Consider the following 17,919-nt stretch of genomic DNA (forward strand, 5'->3'; position numbering starts at 1 on the left):
GATCTGAAACTGAAAAACTCCTAGAAGAAAACACAGGGGAAAAGCTCTTTGATTTTGGTTTTGGCAGCGATTTCCTGGATATGACACCAGAAGCACAGGTAACAATAGCAAAAATAAACAAGTGGGACTACATCAAATTAAAAAGTTTCTGCACCGAAAGCCATCAACAAAATGAAAGGCAAGCAATGGAATGAGAGGAAACATTTGCAAATCATATATCTGATAAGGGGTTAATATATAAAAAACTCATTCAACTCAAGCAAACAAAACAAAACAAAAAACAACCAACCAATTAAAAAAGTGAACAGAGGAAATAGATATTTTTCCAAAGAAGACATACAAATGGCCAATATGTGCATAAAAAGGTGCTCAACATCACTAATCATCAGGGAAATGCAAATCAGAACCACCATGAGATAGCACCTCACAACGGTCAGAGTAGCTATTCTCAAAAGGCCAAGAAATCACGAGTGTTGGTGAGGGTGTGATGAAAAGGGAACCTGCGTGCACTGTTGGTGGGGACATAAACTGGTGCAGTCATTATGGAAAACAGTATAGAGGTTCCTCAAAAAATTACAAGTAGAACTTCCGTATGATCCAGCCACCTCACGTCTGGGTATATATCCAAAGGAAATGAAAATGGGATCTTACAGAGATATCTGCACCTCCACGTTCACCGCTGCGTTATCCACAACAGCCAAGATATGGAAGCAACCTAAGTGTCCGGCAACGAATGAATGAATAAAGAGGACAAGATGTATAGATACACAAATGGAATAGTATTCAGCCACGAGGAAGAATGAAATCCTGTCATTTGTGGATGGATCTTGAGGGCATTATGCTAAGTAAAATAAGACAGAGAAAGACAAATACCGTACAATATCACTTATACGTAGAATCTAAAAATGCTGAAGTTAGAGAAACAGAGCAGATTGGTGGTTAGCCAGGGTTGGGCGTGTGAGGGAAACGGGGAGATGCTGGTCAAAGGGTACAAACTTCCAGTTATAAGATTCGTAAGTTCTGGGGATCTAATGCACAGCCTGGTGATTATCTGGTGACACAGCTACTAATACTGTATCTTATGCTTGAAAGTTGCTCAGAGAGTAGTCTTAAGTGTTCTCACCACAAAAAGAGAGGGCAATCACGTGATGGGCTGGAGATATTAGCTAATGCTATGGTGGGAATCATTTTACAATACATGATGTGTCAACTCAACACATCCACTTGAAACTTACACAATGCTATGTCAATTACGTCTCAATACATCTGGAAAAAAATGTGTAAAAAAAAAAGCCTTAAAAAATAAAGAACGAAGCGTCTGGCGTTGGTGCATGCAATTTGTGTCGCTGTCATTCTGACCTCTTGATGTCTTCTTTCTCATCAGAAGTGGCTGCTTGTTTTATGGGGTTGAGGTGGCTAGAATTCGCCACCTCAAAACACGCTGTGTAATGTTTTAAAATGGATGACCTGCTGTTTTTATTCAATTTCCATCATTTTAGAAAAAGCTTTATTGAAAGCCCAGTAGGGCTGGTGTCATGCAAGGCCCCGGCTATGGAGATCTGTGCAGATCCTGTATCCCCCTGGCACTGCATGTCCATTGAACAATGATGGCAGCCCGTGGGCGTGGGCATACAGGGCAGAAGGAGGCAAGTCTTTGAACCTGCCTAGCTCGCAGCTAGAGGGCAACTAAATTTGGGTAGTGCTCATCCTGTGGCAGGCGCTGCTCACAGCACTTCACTTGTGTGCTCTCGTTTCATACTTACCATATCCCTGTGAGGCGGGCATGAATCTTTTTACACCCATTCTATAGATATGGAGACTGAGCCTGGAGGGCTCCGAGAGAACCAGCCAGGGTCCTACCCGCAGTCTGGCCCCACTCTGCCATCTTGGTCTTGGCAGCAGGCAGCCCCTCGCAGCCCCTCCCTCGGTCAGTTACGAGACCTGCCTGGAAGAACCCGGCTCCTTACCTCTCCGTGTCCTTGCTGAACTGTCCTTTCCCCACGTCATTGACTGCACAGAGGCGGAACTGGTAGGAACGCGCGGGAACCAAGCCCTTGACCGTCACCGAGGTAGCCTCAGGGTCCACACTGGCCAGGAGCACGGTCCATGGAGCATCTACAGGGAGAGAGGGTGGAGGCAGAGGTGGGCGTCTCGAGGGGCCATGCTTCCTAACCCCTGTTCCCAGCAGGCCTCCAGCCTCCTTTGGGCTAGCAGAAGAGGCTGGTCCCGTCATTTTCTAGGTCCTCGTAGCCCACATGTGGTGGGGGTGGGGTTGGGGGATGGGTTGGAGGGTGCTGTGGAGGGAGCAAGGGCTCATGGGAATTGAGATGCATCTTTTTTTCCTCTTTTTTTTTTTTTTTTTTTGTCTCCTCAAATCGATGAGCTCAAGGCAAACTGTATTTAAAGCACCATTCAAATTATGCCTGCTAATTTTGGAGTTCACAGCTTGGGGACTTGGAGGATAAAAAGAAAAAGAGTCGCCACCGTCTCAGAGGCATCTGGTGTGGCAGGCTTTCCTGAGTCCTGCCCCTCACCAGGGTGGTCTCCTTCAATTGTGACGAAGACCCCAGGGGGCAGATGCCATCATTTGACAGACGAGGAAGCTGAGGCTTCCAGAGGGTAGGGCTTGCTCAAAGGCGGAGGGCTAGGAAGGGGGGGCGCTGGAACCCGGCCCGGCCGGCCGGTGTCCTCTCCCTGGCTCAGTGGAGCGTGAGCCTTACTGTTCTCCGACATCTCCAGGACGTAGCGGATCAGGGGACTGTTGCCATCGAAGGGCTTGGCCCACGTCAGGTTGATGGCCCGCCTCTCCGAGGTGCTGAGAGTGGCCACCGGGTGCTCAGGAGCGTGAGGCAGTTGCCTGGAGGAGAGAGATGTGGTGGGGCCACCTGTGAGGTGTAGAGTCAGGTGACACACGGGCAGCCAGGATTCACATGGAATTTCCGTGATGCCTTGTGCTCAGCCACAAAACGTGGCCTTCGGACCATCTGCCTGCAAATTCTCTCTGGCACTGGAGCCCACCTGTCCAAAGCCATACCCAGACTGCCCTGCTGTTGCAGGGAGCTCAGCTCAGCTGGGGAAAAGTCCTGGAAAAATGCTTGCGCGTGTCTGGGAGAAGGGGGGTGGGCCCAGGTCACATGCAGCCTGGTGGCCTGCCAAAATGAGCCCTCTCATTGCTGTCTACCCCTCTTTTGCCCGGGGCCTGGGCAGGCGGCCTTTACCTGACACGCAGGTGAGCACTGCGCGAATCGTTGCCTCCAGCTGAGAGCACTCGGCAGGTGTACGTGCCAATGTCCCCTGACCACGTCTGCGAGATGTGCAGGGAGCCGTTTTTGTCCAGGCGGATGCGGGGGTTGCTCTCCATGCCCAGGGTGGCCCCGTCCTTCTCCCAGACGTACCTGAGTGAGAAGACCCAATACGTAAAGAGAGGTAAGGAAGCAGGGGGCTCCTGGGGTGTGCTCAGCCCAGGGCTGGTCTGCAGAGGGATTTGCCAGCCACAGCTGGCAGGTGTTGGGCGGGAGCTCTGTGGAGGCCTGTGCAGCCTGCAGCCCATCAGCCTTGAGGGAAGGATGCACGTCCAGGAGCATTAACACACGAAGTCATCATCGGTTATTTACGCCTTCAGTTCAGGTCGAGGTCACAGCCTTGCTGCCTTTGGCCACAAGCCACGGCTCAGCAGCCAGCACAAATAGCCGGCAAAAGGTGTTCTTCTGAAGAGGGAAAAGATTACAGCTGGAAAAAAGAATGAAAGTTTTTGCATAGAACGCATTTTGGAATTAGTTTTATGAGGAGAATCATTTGATCAATGCATCACTGTGACAAACCGACTTTAGCCTCCAAAACAGTCACTTGAGCTTCGGTCAGTCAGTACAAAGGGGACTTGAGAGATTGCACACAGGCCCACCTCTGACAATATGAAATATCTTCTCTGGAATTGTTCTTGAGGAAGCACAACCATTATTGTCATGAACACACGTGAGGTGCCATGCTGCCATGCCCCAGGGAAGGTCAACCAGGTGCCCGGCACCAGCACAACGGGTGGGGTAGGGACTGAGATGCTTTGCAAAGAGCCCATCACCTGCTCAACGTGGGGACAGGGTGGTGGGCCTGAGCCATAGGGTCCTAGAACTACCTGGGTTACCGGAATGTAAGACGGCTAGGGAGGAGGAGATTGTTTTTAACCTAAGTCAACAACAACAACAACAACAACAAAATCAGAAAAGTAGCAAGTACAGGTAAAAAAAATTAAGGAAAAAGGAATCAATAACTGAAAAGTTTTCCCATAAAGAGTAACCATGATTAACATTTGAGCATCTACCTTCTAGAATCTTCTCCCCTGCTCTTTTAGGCCATGTATCACAGTGCTGTATTCTTCTGGAGTCAGATTCCCTGGACCAATGCTGCCTTTTTGGCCACCTAGCTTTGTGATCCTGGGTATGTTTACTTCACCTTGCTGTGCCTCAGTTTCCCTGTCTGTCACATGAGGAAAATAATACCACCCACCTCATAGGGTTCCTGTAAGGACTGTGTGGGTTCATATAAAATACTTAGGATGGTGCCTGAAATATATAGTAAGTGATCAACAGAGGTTAGCCATCATTGTATATTTTACTGACACAGCATATTTTTACATAATCCTTTGCTTTCTCCGCCCAACAAAACATCATAAACTCTCGTTAATGTGACATCTCCACACCATGATTTTCGCTGCAAATCTGAATGCTCTATAATTGGTCCCGTAAACTTGGAGTCCAGTTTAGCAACTTGTTTTCTGACATTATCGTTAACGGTGTGACGAACATCCTTGCAGCAAAACATTTACATACATTTTAAATCACTTCCTCAAGGATAAATTCTTAGCAGTGCAATTGCCGAGTTAACTTTTAAGGCTTAAATATATGTCTGTACAAATCGCCAAAAGTCATCACCTTCAATTCGTCTCTATCTAGAAAAGAATCACCCTTGCCAGCATCGATGGGATGGGTAGAATTTTGCTGAAAAGCAAATCTAGTTGCAGAAGTTTTCCTGCTTAAGAAACAACTTATGGCAACCAGACATTCTTTGCCCCGGATATGGTGCTGCAGGAAGCATAGAGCCCCCCACCTGTGATACGTGTCTGTGGCAAAACAACTGAACTCGAATCTCCTTAGCAGTTACTTGAATCTAATTAGAAATACAAGGGACAGAAGAACCAGTGAACTACACCACTAAAAAATAGTCAAATCCAGAAGGTGGGATATTCTACAGTAGGGGTGGCAAACTATGGCCTCCCGCTGTCTGCTTGTGTAAATAGTTTTATTGGAACACAGATATGCCCATTTGTTACCATATTGTTTATGAATGTTTTTGCACTGCAAATGCAGAGTTGAGTGCTTGTGACAATGACTCTGGCCCTCAAAGCATAAAATATTTACTCTCTGGCTCTTTAAAAAAATGTTTGTTGACCTTGTCCTGTAGAACTTGGTTTTTCCAACGAATCAACTGCATGAAAACAAAACAAAAATGAAAACAAAAATAAAGACAGAAATAAAAAGGAGGGGGAGGAGAACTGTGTAAAAGAAAGGAGACACACCAACGAAACACAATGTGGAGACCTTGTTTGGACCCCGAGTTCAACCAGCCCACTGTACAAAGCACCTTGAAGACAATCAGAGCGATTAGAATAGGAACTGGTATTAGCAGAAATCAAGAAATTGTTGTTTATAGGTGTGACAGGGGACGTGGTTGTTATGCGTAATGAAAAGTCCTTTTCAGGAAGAAATGAACATTGACCTACTTCAGGGTGAAATTACATGTTTGAGATTTGCTTTTAAAATATTGCTGTTATAAAAAAAAGCATGGGGGGAAACAGCTGAAACGAGATTGGGCAAAATGCTAATTGTTGACGCCAAGAGACGGGTACATGAGGGCTGATGATACGATTCTCTCTACTTTGGGGTATGTCTGAAAATTTCCATAATAGAATGTTTTTTTTTTTTTAAAAAAATCCATGAATCCATTTAACTTAGGGTAAACATTTTCCAAAGTAGTCTGCAATTATATAGCTGGCTATTAAACAATTTTGATGAGTGCTTTTCAGGCATCTTCTCAGCTTGAAATGATATTAGATAGCCCTCAGGAAACAAAAGATGTGTGAAAATGTTTAGTTGCAAGGACATTCATAACAATATTTCTTATATTAGCAAAAATATTAGAAACAATCCAAATACCCAGCATTAGGGGATTGGTAACATAAATTATGGAGCATCCACAAAAATGGATGACTGAATAATCATATAATTGAGTCTATACAAAAATACTTATCGATCAGGAAGTGATTCATAATGGGTTCCTAAGGGACAAAGCAGATTAATAAACAGTGTGTTTCTAGATTTTTTTAAAATGGCATCCAAGTAGTACTATCTCTGAGGGAAACAGGTAAATCTGCTTTTCTTTTCTCTCTTTCTCTCTCTCCCTCCCTATTTTATTTTTTTGCTTATCTGCATTTTCTGTTTTCTGCCTAAAATGGATATCTATTATCTATCTGCAAAACAAGAAAAAAAAAAAAACAATAAAATATTGATTAACATTAACAATGGCTAAAAGTGGATTGCTCAGATTGGGTTGTCTAGATCTGGGTTCAGATACCAAGCAGAGAGTCTGTTTCTGGAGCTGTTCTGGAAGCTTCTCAAACTGGCGACCTAGACCTGCCCAGGCGGCCATCCCTGAAGCACCCCTTAGTACGTGTAATGCAGGATTAAGTGGGCAGCACTTCCGTTTGATGTGGTTGTTCGCATCCTTCCTAACCTGTTGCTTAGGGGGCCCCCAGAGTGTCTAGAACAAGGTTTTCAATCCTGGCGATGCAGCAGAATCACCTCGGGGACCTTTGAAAGATACTGCAGTCTGGGGCTCACACTGCCCCCAAGACTCACCTCAGGAAGATGGAGGGCAGCAGGAAAGCTCTCCACCCAAGTCTAGGGAGATGTGGGGGTAGCCTTGGCTATACCCCAATTTGGGGGCTATGAGGGACCAATTCTGTTCTCTCCTCCCATCTAGTAAAGGTTGTCCTACGTGGGGAATTCCATTCTAAGGGGAGGACCCGTCCAGTAAACTGAAAGAGTGAAATCCCATCTGTAGGTCATTGGGGGTCCTGCAGCGGGGGCCCACAGACGTATTCAAGAGGTTCCTGATTCCCTTTGTCCATCAAGAATCGTCTAGAGAACAAATAAAACATGCAAGTATTTCCCAAATATTAGTAGATAACATTTTAGAAATAAATTACCAATAATTTGAAAGTGTTACTGCATTAACATAGCTTACTTTCATTATAAAAGTTTTCATTAATGAATACTAAAATTATAGCTAACTACTGATGTATGAGTCTGAGAACCACAGCAGTGTTCTGTCGGGGGAATGTGTGGGTTCTCTTGGAGGACCTTTTTACAGTTGGCGTATTCAGTTTTTTAAACAAAAAATCGAATAAACTCAGGAATGATCATATTCCGATTTATCTGTCGACAGCAATGTAAGTACATCTGTGGGATTTCAGGGCTCATTTTGCACTTGTGCTGGCACCCCGTGACGGCTGTCCTAAAGAGTCAGTGTTGAATGCCAAATGAGGTGAGGTGTTTCTCAAACTGGGGCCTGAGATGGATTCTCTCAGAACAGGTGTTGGTCTAAAAGTCTAGTATCCCTTATGCCAGCCTTGGCTTTCAGGGTCCCTACAATGTGGCCGCACAGACTGTATATACGCCCAGTAGCCACCAGATGGCGCCCCAGAACGCAATTGCCTCTGGAGTGAAGGGGCCTTTCTTCCAAGTGGCATCAGTGCCCAGCCTCGATGCCAGTTGCTTTGGCAGTGGTGTTGCCCATAAAATAGAGAAGTAAATCGAAGCAATATTTATTTCTAAGGAAGCAGTTAAGTGTTTTCCTCGGCATCGCAGAGCTCAAGGGAGAGCTCAAAGGGACGATTTTCTCCTGGTTTTAGTTCCCGAAGCCTTCCCTGAGGTTGACTCCCAGATGTCCTTGTCCCAAACTGGGGAGGGGTCAGGCTTTTCTGCCTTTCTTGGCTACTGCTGTCCCAGGCTGCCCCTCCCAGGCCTCTCGAGTGGGTTCCACAGTGGGCCCTGCTTGCCTCCAAGGACAAGCAGCTCAGTGAGGTCCTGGCTCCCACGGGGGATGGTGAGGGTGGCCTCAGCTGGGGCACTGTCCCCTCACCTGTGTCTCCTGAAGGCCATGCCAGGGTCCTCTCCGGCCCCTGCCGTATCACTTCTCCCATGCGTGTTTACCGAGACCCACCCGCTTCTGTTCACTCGGGGGGCAGAGGGTCAGGGAGATCCGGTAGCACCAACTGCCTCTTTCTTCTCCCCGCTTCCTCCTTCCTCATGTTCCCACACCCCTTCCCTTTTCCCTCTCCCCTCTGACACCGCCCAATTCAACTGAAGCTAGCTCACTTCCCCAGGTATTGACTTAGCGCCCCCTACACCTCAGCCCCGCACGAGCTCTGAAAATGGTCCCCCAAGGGTGTTCTTGGCTCCATGGGTGACACCTACCCCGTTGGTGTAGACACTCGCCCAGACACCAGCTACCCCTTGAGCTGTCCCTCCCCTTTTGCCTTCATGGGGCCACAGCAGAGGGAGTACCTGATGGTCACCCGGGGGTCGTGGGCCACGCCGCACACCATGGAGGCCTGGGTACCCTTGATGACACTCTGGTCCTGGGGGGGCTTGGTGATGCGGGTGCGGGCTGAAAGACAGCAGGGAGAAGGCGTGGTGAGAAGGGGTGTGGCGAGAAGGAGCGTGGCGTGAAGGGCGTGGCTTCCATAGTAATAGCTGAGATGCAGGTGGGTGGGAAGGTGTCTTCAGGTGAACCAGTTTGTGCAGCCGAATTCCGTGGGTGGATGAAGGCAGAGCAGCAGGTGAACAGATCGCGCACAGTGAATGCCCCAGAATGTTAAAAAGAACAATGTCTTTCCAGGATACCTGAATTCTTAGAAGCCACGTGTATAGTGGAGGCTCGTTTAATTTTGCTCCCACAAACCCACGTGAGGGACGTAAAAAACTGAAATCTGAGGATGATCCGGGCCATATTCCCAGAATGTCAGTGGTCCAGCCACGGTAAACAGGACTGTCTGATTCCTGATCTAAGCATCACCAGCCAGGTCGGTGGTGCTCAGCCTAGACAGGTGGCCCACAGGTATGTCTGCCTTGGGTGCGGACCTCAAGCGGTGCAATCTGCGAGTTGGAAAGGGCTGGAGAAGCTTCCTTAAAGCAGAGGTCAGCAAACTATAGTCTGGGGGTCAAGTCCTCCAGTGGCCTGCTTGAGCAAATACACTTGGACCGGAACAGCCACGCCCACTGGATTAAGTGTCGTCTATGCCTGCTTTCTTGAAGAAACAGAAGAGTTAGCCGAGGAGTTGCGACAGACTGTCTGGCCCACAAAGCCTACAATATTTACCACCTGGCTCTTTACAGAAAAGGTTTGCTGATTTCTGCTCTAAAGAATATGACGACAGCTGTATGTGACCTCCACGTTCTCTCAACTCGGCCAAGTACGGCCTGAGCCCTTGCTCAGGGGGCATCATCCAAAGAACCTTGGCCTTCCTGGTCCCTCTCCTCTGAATTGATTTGTCCAAGTCCCTCTTGTAAGAAGCGCCCTGGTCGGAAAGACATGTGGAGGTGGAGGTGATGGCAGTGGGAGAGTGTGCACTGCCGGGGCACACTCACGCACAGACGTGTAACACATTCCAGCTCTGCACACTCACCCCACACGACCAGGTCGGCCGAGGCTTCGTCGACTCCCCGAGAGTTGGTCGCCAAACAGGTGTAGGTCCCGGCATCAGAGATGTGGGTGGGACTGACGAGCAGGCTGCCCGACTCCAGGAGTGTAAAGCGAGGCAGCTGGACAGAGCCGCTGGCCAGGATGCGCTCCCCTGCGGGGACACGGGGTGGTCTCAGGCAGCTCTCAGCTTTAGAAACCCTGGGAGGGCCAGGGGAGGGTGGTGGCAGGGTGGGGATGGGGGTGGAGGGTTCTGACTCGGTGACAGGCACAAGGGTGCATGGTCACCGAGTGGGTGGTCTGGAGTCCAGGTCTCCTGATGTCTTTCACCCACCACATGTCTGCCCTTCACCAGAGGCCGGGCACTGTCTCCTGATGCAGCTGGCACCTGGGCTGGGGGAGGAGGGGCAGACAGCTCTGACAAGGTGGTGACGGGCATCCTGCGGCAGGATGCTTCTGGAAAGTCACCTTCAGTGGTGCAGGGGAAAGTGGTGGATGGCGGCAGCAAGGAGTGGGGGCCCGGGGGGGGGAAGAATGGGGTGGGGGGTGCAGCTCTGGCCAGGACAGACCCCCCCCCCCCGGTGTAGTGGGACCTACGGAGGCCTGCTGCCGAGAGAGAGAGAGAGAGAGAGAGAGAGAGAGAGAGAGAATGTGCCATGTATGTATGTGAGTGATCCAAGAGTGCAGGTTTTATGACTGTATCTATTTTAAAGAAAACCCCACCTGTTTGTACAGAGTGGAATCACCATGTGGGAGACTGTGAGTAAGTGTGGCCGTAAGTATATGTCTGTACACGTGTGCAGACATATTGAACTAGCGAGCCTGGTAGGTGGCTGTGTTTATTTCTGTCTAGGCACGTGCCGGGGTGTGCTGACATTCATTCCACAAGTATTTCTTGAGCAACTACTATGTGCCACTCTGTTCTAGGTCCTGGGGAGACAGCAGCAGACAAAACTGAAACCCCTGCCTTTGTGGGGGGACATGTAATAAGCAAAACGACTAAGCAGATGCTCTGTACAGGAGAAGGTGGTGAATAAAGCAGGGAGGGGCCTGGAGGACAGACAGGGGCTAAGTGAGTCCTGTAGAAAGCGGTCACCTGAGCAGAGTCTTGAAGGTTTGAGGAAGTGACTGTGTGTGTGTGTGTGTGTGTGTGTGTGTGTGTGTGTGTGTACACAGGGGTAACTTTGAAGGGAGCATGTGACACAGGAGAGTGGAGGCACACAGGGAAGGGAGACTTAGGTAGGCAGCTTGGGCTTCACTGGCCCAGGCGTCGGGAGCCCTCTGAGCTGTCTGGGGAGGGGGGGTGGCCTCCACCTGCACTAACCACCACCGTAGAACTAACTGTCCAACAGCTATCCTTCACTGGGCTTCACCAGGCACAGGGCAGACCCTTCCCATGCACTCTCTCCTCTAGTCTTCATACCACGCTAAGGTATGTGGACAATTGTCCCCAGTTTACAGATGGGGACCCTGGAGCTCTCACGAGTACATAACTCACCCAAGGTCACAGGTCTGAGAAGATGCAGAGCTGTGCCTTGAGCCCAGCAGGGCGGCACGTGGTCCATGCACGTGGTACGTACTGTGGTGTGAAAGCTGCCCGCTTGGGTTGTGCAGTGCACAGCCTTCACAACTGTACATGGGAAATCCAATCTGGCTAGCTCCAGAACGGAGCTCTGAGAACCGTCACACGGCTACACCCTCCAAAGCAGATGAGTCTCGTCTACCTTTCTGCCAAGTGATGGCCGGCCGGGGAGCTCCTGAAGTCTCACAAGCCAGCACCACGGACATGCCGTCAATCACCGTGCTGTCCAAGGGGCCCCTGGTGATGTTGGGGGCAATGCCTGCAAATGGAGACAGTGGGGCCTCTTACCTACATCCTGGGAGGAGCCCCCAGAGCCAGAGGGCCAGGCTCTTGTCCTGCTGCTGCCATTCTGGCTGGTGTGGGTTCCACTTTGACAAAGGATGCAGGTGCCGCGATGGGCCCCCAGCATTGGGAAGAAGGCTGGAGGAGCCCCAAGGACTCCCCACGCCACCCGGCCTACGGAAGGACCCAGGTGACACCAGTTTGCTCCCTGCCTTGATTCTGAAGCCTCCATATGTGGGAAACTGAGAACCTCCAAGGGCAGCTCACAGCCTGGCACAGCAAGGTAAATGGAGTTATCCTTCACTGCACATGAAATCGAGGCTCTGGTATTTTAAAACAGGGAACAGTTATGGCCAATAAGAGAACAGCACCCAGTTTCTAAAAGGCCCAGCCCCGGAGAGTCCATCTGTCTGGCTGAGCTGTGGGTCTTCAGGCGTCAGTGCAACGTTCTTGTTTTGTGTCTCCCACCCCCAATCTCAGCCCTCAAGGACCCATCTGACCAGATGTGTGGGGGAACAGGGCTGACATCAGACTAGCTTCACCCGCACTCTTCCGAAGCCGCAAGCCAGATGGCAGCCCTCCTGCCCCATAGCCACCTTCGGGGCAAACCCGGCTGCCTCTCTGCCCCTGTGGGTCTGGATGATGAGCCTGAGGGGCTCAAGGGCGCCCCTGACCATGCATGCTTTTGCTGCTAGGTGAAGAACCCAGGGCTTCTGTGTGGCCACGTGTAGTGTCACGTCACGTGATGGCTACAGTGGCTCCATTAGGGGGGCCGGGCAGCGAATACAACCCCAAAAGAGGCTCCCAGGGGGAAGGGATTTGCAAGCAGGGGAGCTGAGATTAAAGTACTGGTTCTCCTCTTTGGAGAAGTGAGCAAGTCCCCTTGGCTGGGCCTGGGCCACATCAACCCTGCACAGGAGGGAGCCCAGGGATGTCTGAAATGCCTGAGCTGGTTCCAGAGCTGCTTCTCTCAAAGAGCCAGTAAACCCGTCCTTGGCTCCAGGACACTGTGGGGATCCGAGGCCTCCCCTGGGGCACTGGACTCGGGGCTGCGGGAGCAGCGGGCGGAACTGGTGTGTGCCAGCCCGGGTACTGCCCGAGGGACAGTCCTCTGGGATCCTATTTGTGTCCTCAGAGGCCCCTGGCTTGGAGTCGAGCTGCATCCTGGGCGGGAGGGGCTCAGGGGCAGGACGGGAAAGGCCTGACTTACTGGTGACAGCCAGGTAGGTGGAAGTCTGCACCTCACCGGCGGCGTTGCGGGCAAAGCACTGGAACATGCCGGTGTCGTCAGGCAGCAGCCCGCTGATCTGCAGGCCCCCGTCACCACGCTGCCGGAAGCGGCTCAGCCTGGGCACCTCGACCACAGCTGCGTCCTTGTACCAGGTGATGGAGGGTGGCGGCACCCCTGGGGGGAGGAGTGGGCCCACAGTCAGCCAGCCTCCTGCCTCCTGCCTCTGCGGGGTGCTCGGCGGAGACCAGGAGCCTGTGAGGGGGTCCCTGTATGTCTTGGTCTCTAGAACCTTCTCAGAGGTGCACTATTGGCCTTGAGAGGAGTGTCAAGAAAATTTAAAAGTTCCTGGGATTAGGTTAGTTTGGGGATACTGGATTGGACAGACTATGTATTTTTTTCCTGCAATATTTAGCAGAGTCTTCTGTGTGCTTTGGGAACCTACAGCTGGGGCTCCAGTTCCCAAACCCACTCGACCACAGAGCTCCATGTCAAGGAGCATGCATAGGGGACTAGTGTTCCTTGGGGGGCCCTCAGAAGCCCCCTTGTACCTGGTCTGCACAGGGAGGTGACAGGGGGTCTCCCCTCGCCTCTCAGCCTTGCCCACGCTGGGCCTCGCCCACTGGCACACCCTTCTCATACGTATCCCAACCCTCCCCTCTCTTCCTCTCGGTCTCTGCTCAAATGTGACTTCCCCAGAGAACTCCCCATACCTCGTTCAAAAGAGCACCCCGCGGCTCCGTGCCCCCTAAGCTTGTTTGCTTTTTCTCCCCAGCCCTTTCCAACCTGGACATCCTATGGGCCCGTATTTCATCCATTTCACGATGCACATTCTTTTACATGCTTTCATCCTGTGACATCTCTGAGATCAATCAGGACGTGTCTTACAATCTTATAGCATGTCATAATTTAATTGGCAGTCTTTTTTCTTTCTTAGTGGTACATAAAATCATGGGGCATCTTACAACCCATGGCATTTTTGATGAAATGAAATAAGGCATCTTTATTTGTTTATTGGTCTGTCTGCTCCCTCCTGGAAACGTCAGTTCCCTAATAGCTGGGTTCCGGCTGTTTAGTTCCTTCTGTACCTCCCTAGTACTGCGCATAGTATCAGCACATGCTCACCTTTTTGAGGTGAGCCCTCAAAAAAATATTGAATGAACGAATGAATGAATAAATAGATCCTTGTCTCCCCCTTGTGTGGTACCCCCCGCCACTGCCACACTCCCTCCGGCCTGAGCTACGGTCTGCATCTCTGCTCAATATTAGGCTATGTCCCACCATCATCCTGTCATCCTGCCACCCCAGAGTTCACCCTGGTTTCGGGCTGTCTTTTGGCTCAGCAGCACCAGAAGGAGGGAGGGTGAAGATGGGAAAGCAGAAATTCTTCAGGAGCTTTGACAAGGGGTGTTAAGTAGAAATGGTAGGTGGAGGAGATGGAACAAAATGGCCCAGAAACCTGGTAGAGCTTCTGAGGCTCACCTCGGGTGAAACCCACTTAAGTTCTCGCAGTTCTGACATTACGGTAATTCAGCAGTGTCTACAACTCTCAAATTATGGGCAATTTGGGTCTGTCACCTATTCTGAAATAACAGTAATTTGGGTTCATTTGTAACCCTCAAGTTATAGTAACGTGGGCTGATTTCCAGTCCTGAGATTACAGTCATTTGGCCCGTTTGTTTCCTGGGGTGTCTGCTCACAGTCAGACTAACTCTCTGCTCAATGATGGTGCCTGGAGAAAAGGTGGAATTTAGACAAGTCCGTGACAGGGACAGAAGCTGAAGGTCTGGGGGGTCCTTGTTCCCCTTCATCTACGCTGCCCACTGTGTTACCTTTGGCCCGACAGGGAATGTCCACCACTTTCTCCATCTCCGCTGTGATGTGTCTCTCTGGCTCCTTGACAAACTGAGGCGGTTCTGCAGGAGGGAGGACCAGGGTAGGGGATCAGAGCCATGCTCCTTTTGATATAGCCACTGTCCGGATCCCTCACACAGCCACTGTAGGCCTCAGCCGTGCTATCCCTACCCGTCAGGGGACCCCCAACAGCCCTGCCCCGTCTCACCCAGCACAGACAGATAGGCACCACGGATGACAGACGGGACGCTGCTGCTGCGAAGCACGGCCTCACACTCGTAGTAGCCGGTGTCGCTGCCCGTGGGGTTGGGAATGGTGAGCCGGCGGTTGTAGTCACTGATGCCACCTGCCAGCAGTACCCCATCCTTCTTCCAAATGATGTGCAGCTTGATCAGGGGCCTGAAGGGGATGAGGGAGCAGGGGCTCAGTCTCAGGGACTTCCAGAAGCTCAGGAGGCAGGGCAGGGGTGGTGAGGAGTGCGGCGAGGCCCAGGTGCCTGGGTTTGCCCCCAACCCCACTACTTTCTAGGTGCAAACCCTGCACCAGTACCTTCAGTGCCCTGGGCGTCAGTTTACTCATCTGTAAAATGGGGCAACTGTGCCCATTGGGGCTGGGCTGAGGGTGGATGCATGATTGCAGGTAAAGTCCTAGGAACAGCCCCCACCCCTGTAACAACACAGTGCACGGGGGCTCTAGAGAGCAGGAAAGCGCCTCGCTGTGAACTTTTTCCTTCTGCTTTCCCTGTGTGCTGTGTCCCATCCAAATACAAATCATCAGACAGGAAATTGTTAAAGATGAGGGAAAGTGACAAGAAGGGATGTGAGAGAAATACCCAATGTTTGAAGGTGGGGAAACAAAGGCAGGTAGATGGACATACCCGCTCCCTAACTTCGACAGGGAGTGAGGGTGGGAGTTGGGACCCCCTTTCCACCATCACCGACCCAAGGACCCCTAAAGCCCCCTGAGATTGGGTTTGTCGGCTCTCCTGTTTAGAGATCTCCTGGTGGATCCCTGAGGGCCAATCTGCCACAGACGCCCGAGGGGTCTGTGTTAGTTCCACAGAGTGTTCAGAATGTCCCATGAAAGAGGGATTCGGTAGTTGAGTAAGTTTGGGCAACACTGGCTTCCGTGCCAATATCCTAGCCTGAGAGCTGCTGTCCCGTAACTTCCATTTGGGGTCTGGTCTCTCGCTCCTCGGGCCGCAGAGGACAAGTCGGCCCCGCCTGTATCCGACAGCCCTCTGACAGTAGCTCACATGCCCACTTGTCACCCCTCCTCCAGGCTAAATACCTCTTCTCCTTTCATGGGTCCTCACCTTTCTGAATTCTGACTGGTCTCCTTGGAGCAGCCACTGGAGGTAAGAGTGAGGGGAGGAGGGGCAGGCGGTACCCACCTGGCGTTGGCCACGCACTCCATGGTCACCTCCGAGGTCCCGGCCACCACGCTGGTGTTCTTGGGAGGAATGATGATGGTTGGAGCAATGGGGTCGGCAGGGCCCCCTACATCTGGGGAGAGGTCAGGGGTTAGCTGGGGACAGAGCTGGCAAATCCCATCTCTGCCCAGCTCCCATCAGAGGCCGATGCCATGGGCGAGCTTTGTCCTCCTGGAGTAGAGCAGGTGGCCACGGGGCAGCCGCCAAGCAGCCTCAGAGCCGAACTCACCCCAGGGACCCCGTCACCTGTCCTCCTTCTCCACTGATAGGTCTCTGCACAGTGTCCATGGAAAGCTCACTGGAGACCTCCAAGTAACCCAGCTCCTCCCTCCTCTCATGCCCCTGTCCTGTTCCTTTGCCTTCAAAATCCTTCCCTCCACCTGCGTTTATCTTCTGGGCTTACTTCTTCATTTTCCACCTCTTCTACCAGAATACAAACTCTCTAAACTGGGTTGATAGTGTTCCCCCTCCCCCAGATTCACGTCCATGGCAGCTATAAATGGAAATCAGGGCTCTGCAGATGTAATCAAGTTAAGAGGAGGTCCTCCTGCATCAGGGGGGCCCCACATCCAATATGGTGTATCCTTCTGAGAAGAGGGAAATTGAGACACAGACACACAAGGGGGAAAGCCAGGTGAACACAGGCAGCAAATGGAGAGATGAATCTCCAAGCCAAGGAACGTCAGCAGCTCCAGAAGCTGGAAGACGCGAGAAAGAAACCTCCCTGAGAGGCTTCGGAGAGCGTGTGGCCGGCCCACACCTGAGTTTCAGATTTCTGGCCTCCAGAACTGGGAGGGAATAAAACCCTGCTGTTACCAGCCACTCAGATAGTGGTACTTTGGTACAGCAGCCTTAGCAAACTCAAACATTCTGTGGGGCAGCAATCTCATGCAGTTTTGCTTTGGACTGAATTGTGTCTCCCGTCAAATCTGTATGTGGAAGCCCTAACCCCCTTGAGACTGTATTTGGAGACGGGGTCTTTAGGAGGTAATTGGGTGGGGCCTTAAGAGGAAGAGATCCCAGAGGTCTCTCGGTCTCTCTCTCTCTCTCTCTCTCTCTCTCTCTCTCTCTCTCTCTCTCTGCCATGAAGACAGTGAGAAGGCGGCTGTCTCCAAGCCAGGAAGGGAGACCTTACCAGAACCTGACCATGCTGGCTCCCTGATCTTGGCCTTCTAGAACTGTGAGAAATAAATGCCTGTGTTGAAGCCCCCAGTCTGTGGTATTCTGTTACGGTAGCCTGAGCTGACTCAGACAGATTGCCCACCTCCGCTCTCCAGCACAGAGTAGGTGCTCAAATACGTTGGTTAGGTGGATAAATGAATGGAAGTATCATGGTACAGCCCTCAGGGTCGACGGGAGAAATGAAAGAGAACTTATCATGCGTGAGCTTTGTTAAAACAAAACAACACCCCAAAGCCGCCTAAGAGAGGCAGTAGCAATAGCACTTCCTTTAAGAAGTGGCCAGCTTCTCATCTTTGTGGGTCAGTACAGGCCCAAGATCTGCAGAAACTCCAATATTCTCTGCCCACCTGCTCATGGCTCCTGAAAATACAACCCAGGACTTTTTATCTCGTGAAAAATCCATCTGGCCGGCCCCTGTCCAGGCGGCTGGGAGGTGGCCGGCCATAATGACACTACAGCCCTAGGGCAACAGTGAACGGTCATCCTTTATGGGGAGGACACTTGGTGGCGCCACTGCCACCCTGGGCCACCCTGGTCAGCCTGGGCAGATTTTCCGCCTGGACTCTAGGCCTGGCTGGAAAAGGCCTGGGATGAATGGGAATAAAA

The 17,919-nt window shown here is 51.3% G+C and overlaps 1 protein-coding gene across 1 annotated transcript in view; it reads right to left on the reverse strand.

Moving 5' to 3' along the window:
* The window catches only part of SDK2 (sidekick cell adhesion molecule 2), a 251,570-nt gene that overhangs the window by 67,932 nt on the left and 165,719 nt on the right, over nucleotides 1-17,919 (reverse strand). The window contains exons 6-15 of the mRNA XM_033091048.1: nucleotides 16,093-16,204; nucleotides 14,908-15,098; nucleotides 14,678-14,761; nucleotides 12,828-13,022; nucleotides 11,478-11,594; nucleotides 9,740-9,907; nucleotides 8,619-8,721; nucleotides 3,219-3,395; nucleotides 2,721-2,857; nucleotides 1,968-2,115 (exon numbers count right to left, since the gene is read on the reverse strand). Of these exons, the coding sequence (XP_032946939.1) occupies nucleotides 1,968-2,115; nucleotides 2,721-2,857; nucleotides 3,219-3,395; nucleotides 8,619-8,721; nucleotides 9,740-9,907; nucleotides 11,478-11,594; nucleotides 12,828-13,022; nucleotides 14,678-14,761; nucleotides 14,908-15,098; nucleotides 16,093-16,204 (1,432 nt within the window). The remainder of the gene's footprint in view (nucleotides 1-1,967; nucleotides 2,116-2,720; nucleotides 2,858-3,218; nucleotides 3,396-8,618; nucleotides 8,722-9,739; nucleotides 9,908-11,477; nucleotides 11,595-12,827; nucleotides 13,023-14,677; nucleotides 14,762-14,907; nucleotides 15,099-16,092; nucleotides 16,205-17,919) is intronic.

Source organism: Rhinolophus ferrumequinum, chromosome 21 (assembly GCF_004115265.2).
Source record: "Rhinolophus ferrumequinum isolate MPI-CBG mRhiFer1 chromosome 21, mRhiFer1_v1.p, whole genome shotgun sequence".
Taxonomy (NCBI): Eukaryota; Metazoa; Chordata; class Mammalia; order Chiroptera; family Rhinolophidae; genus Rhinolophus; species Rhinolophus ferrumequinum.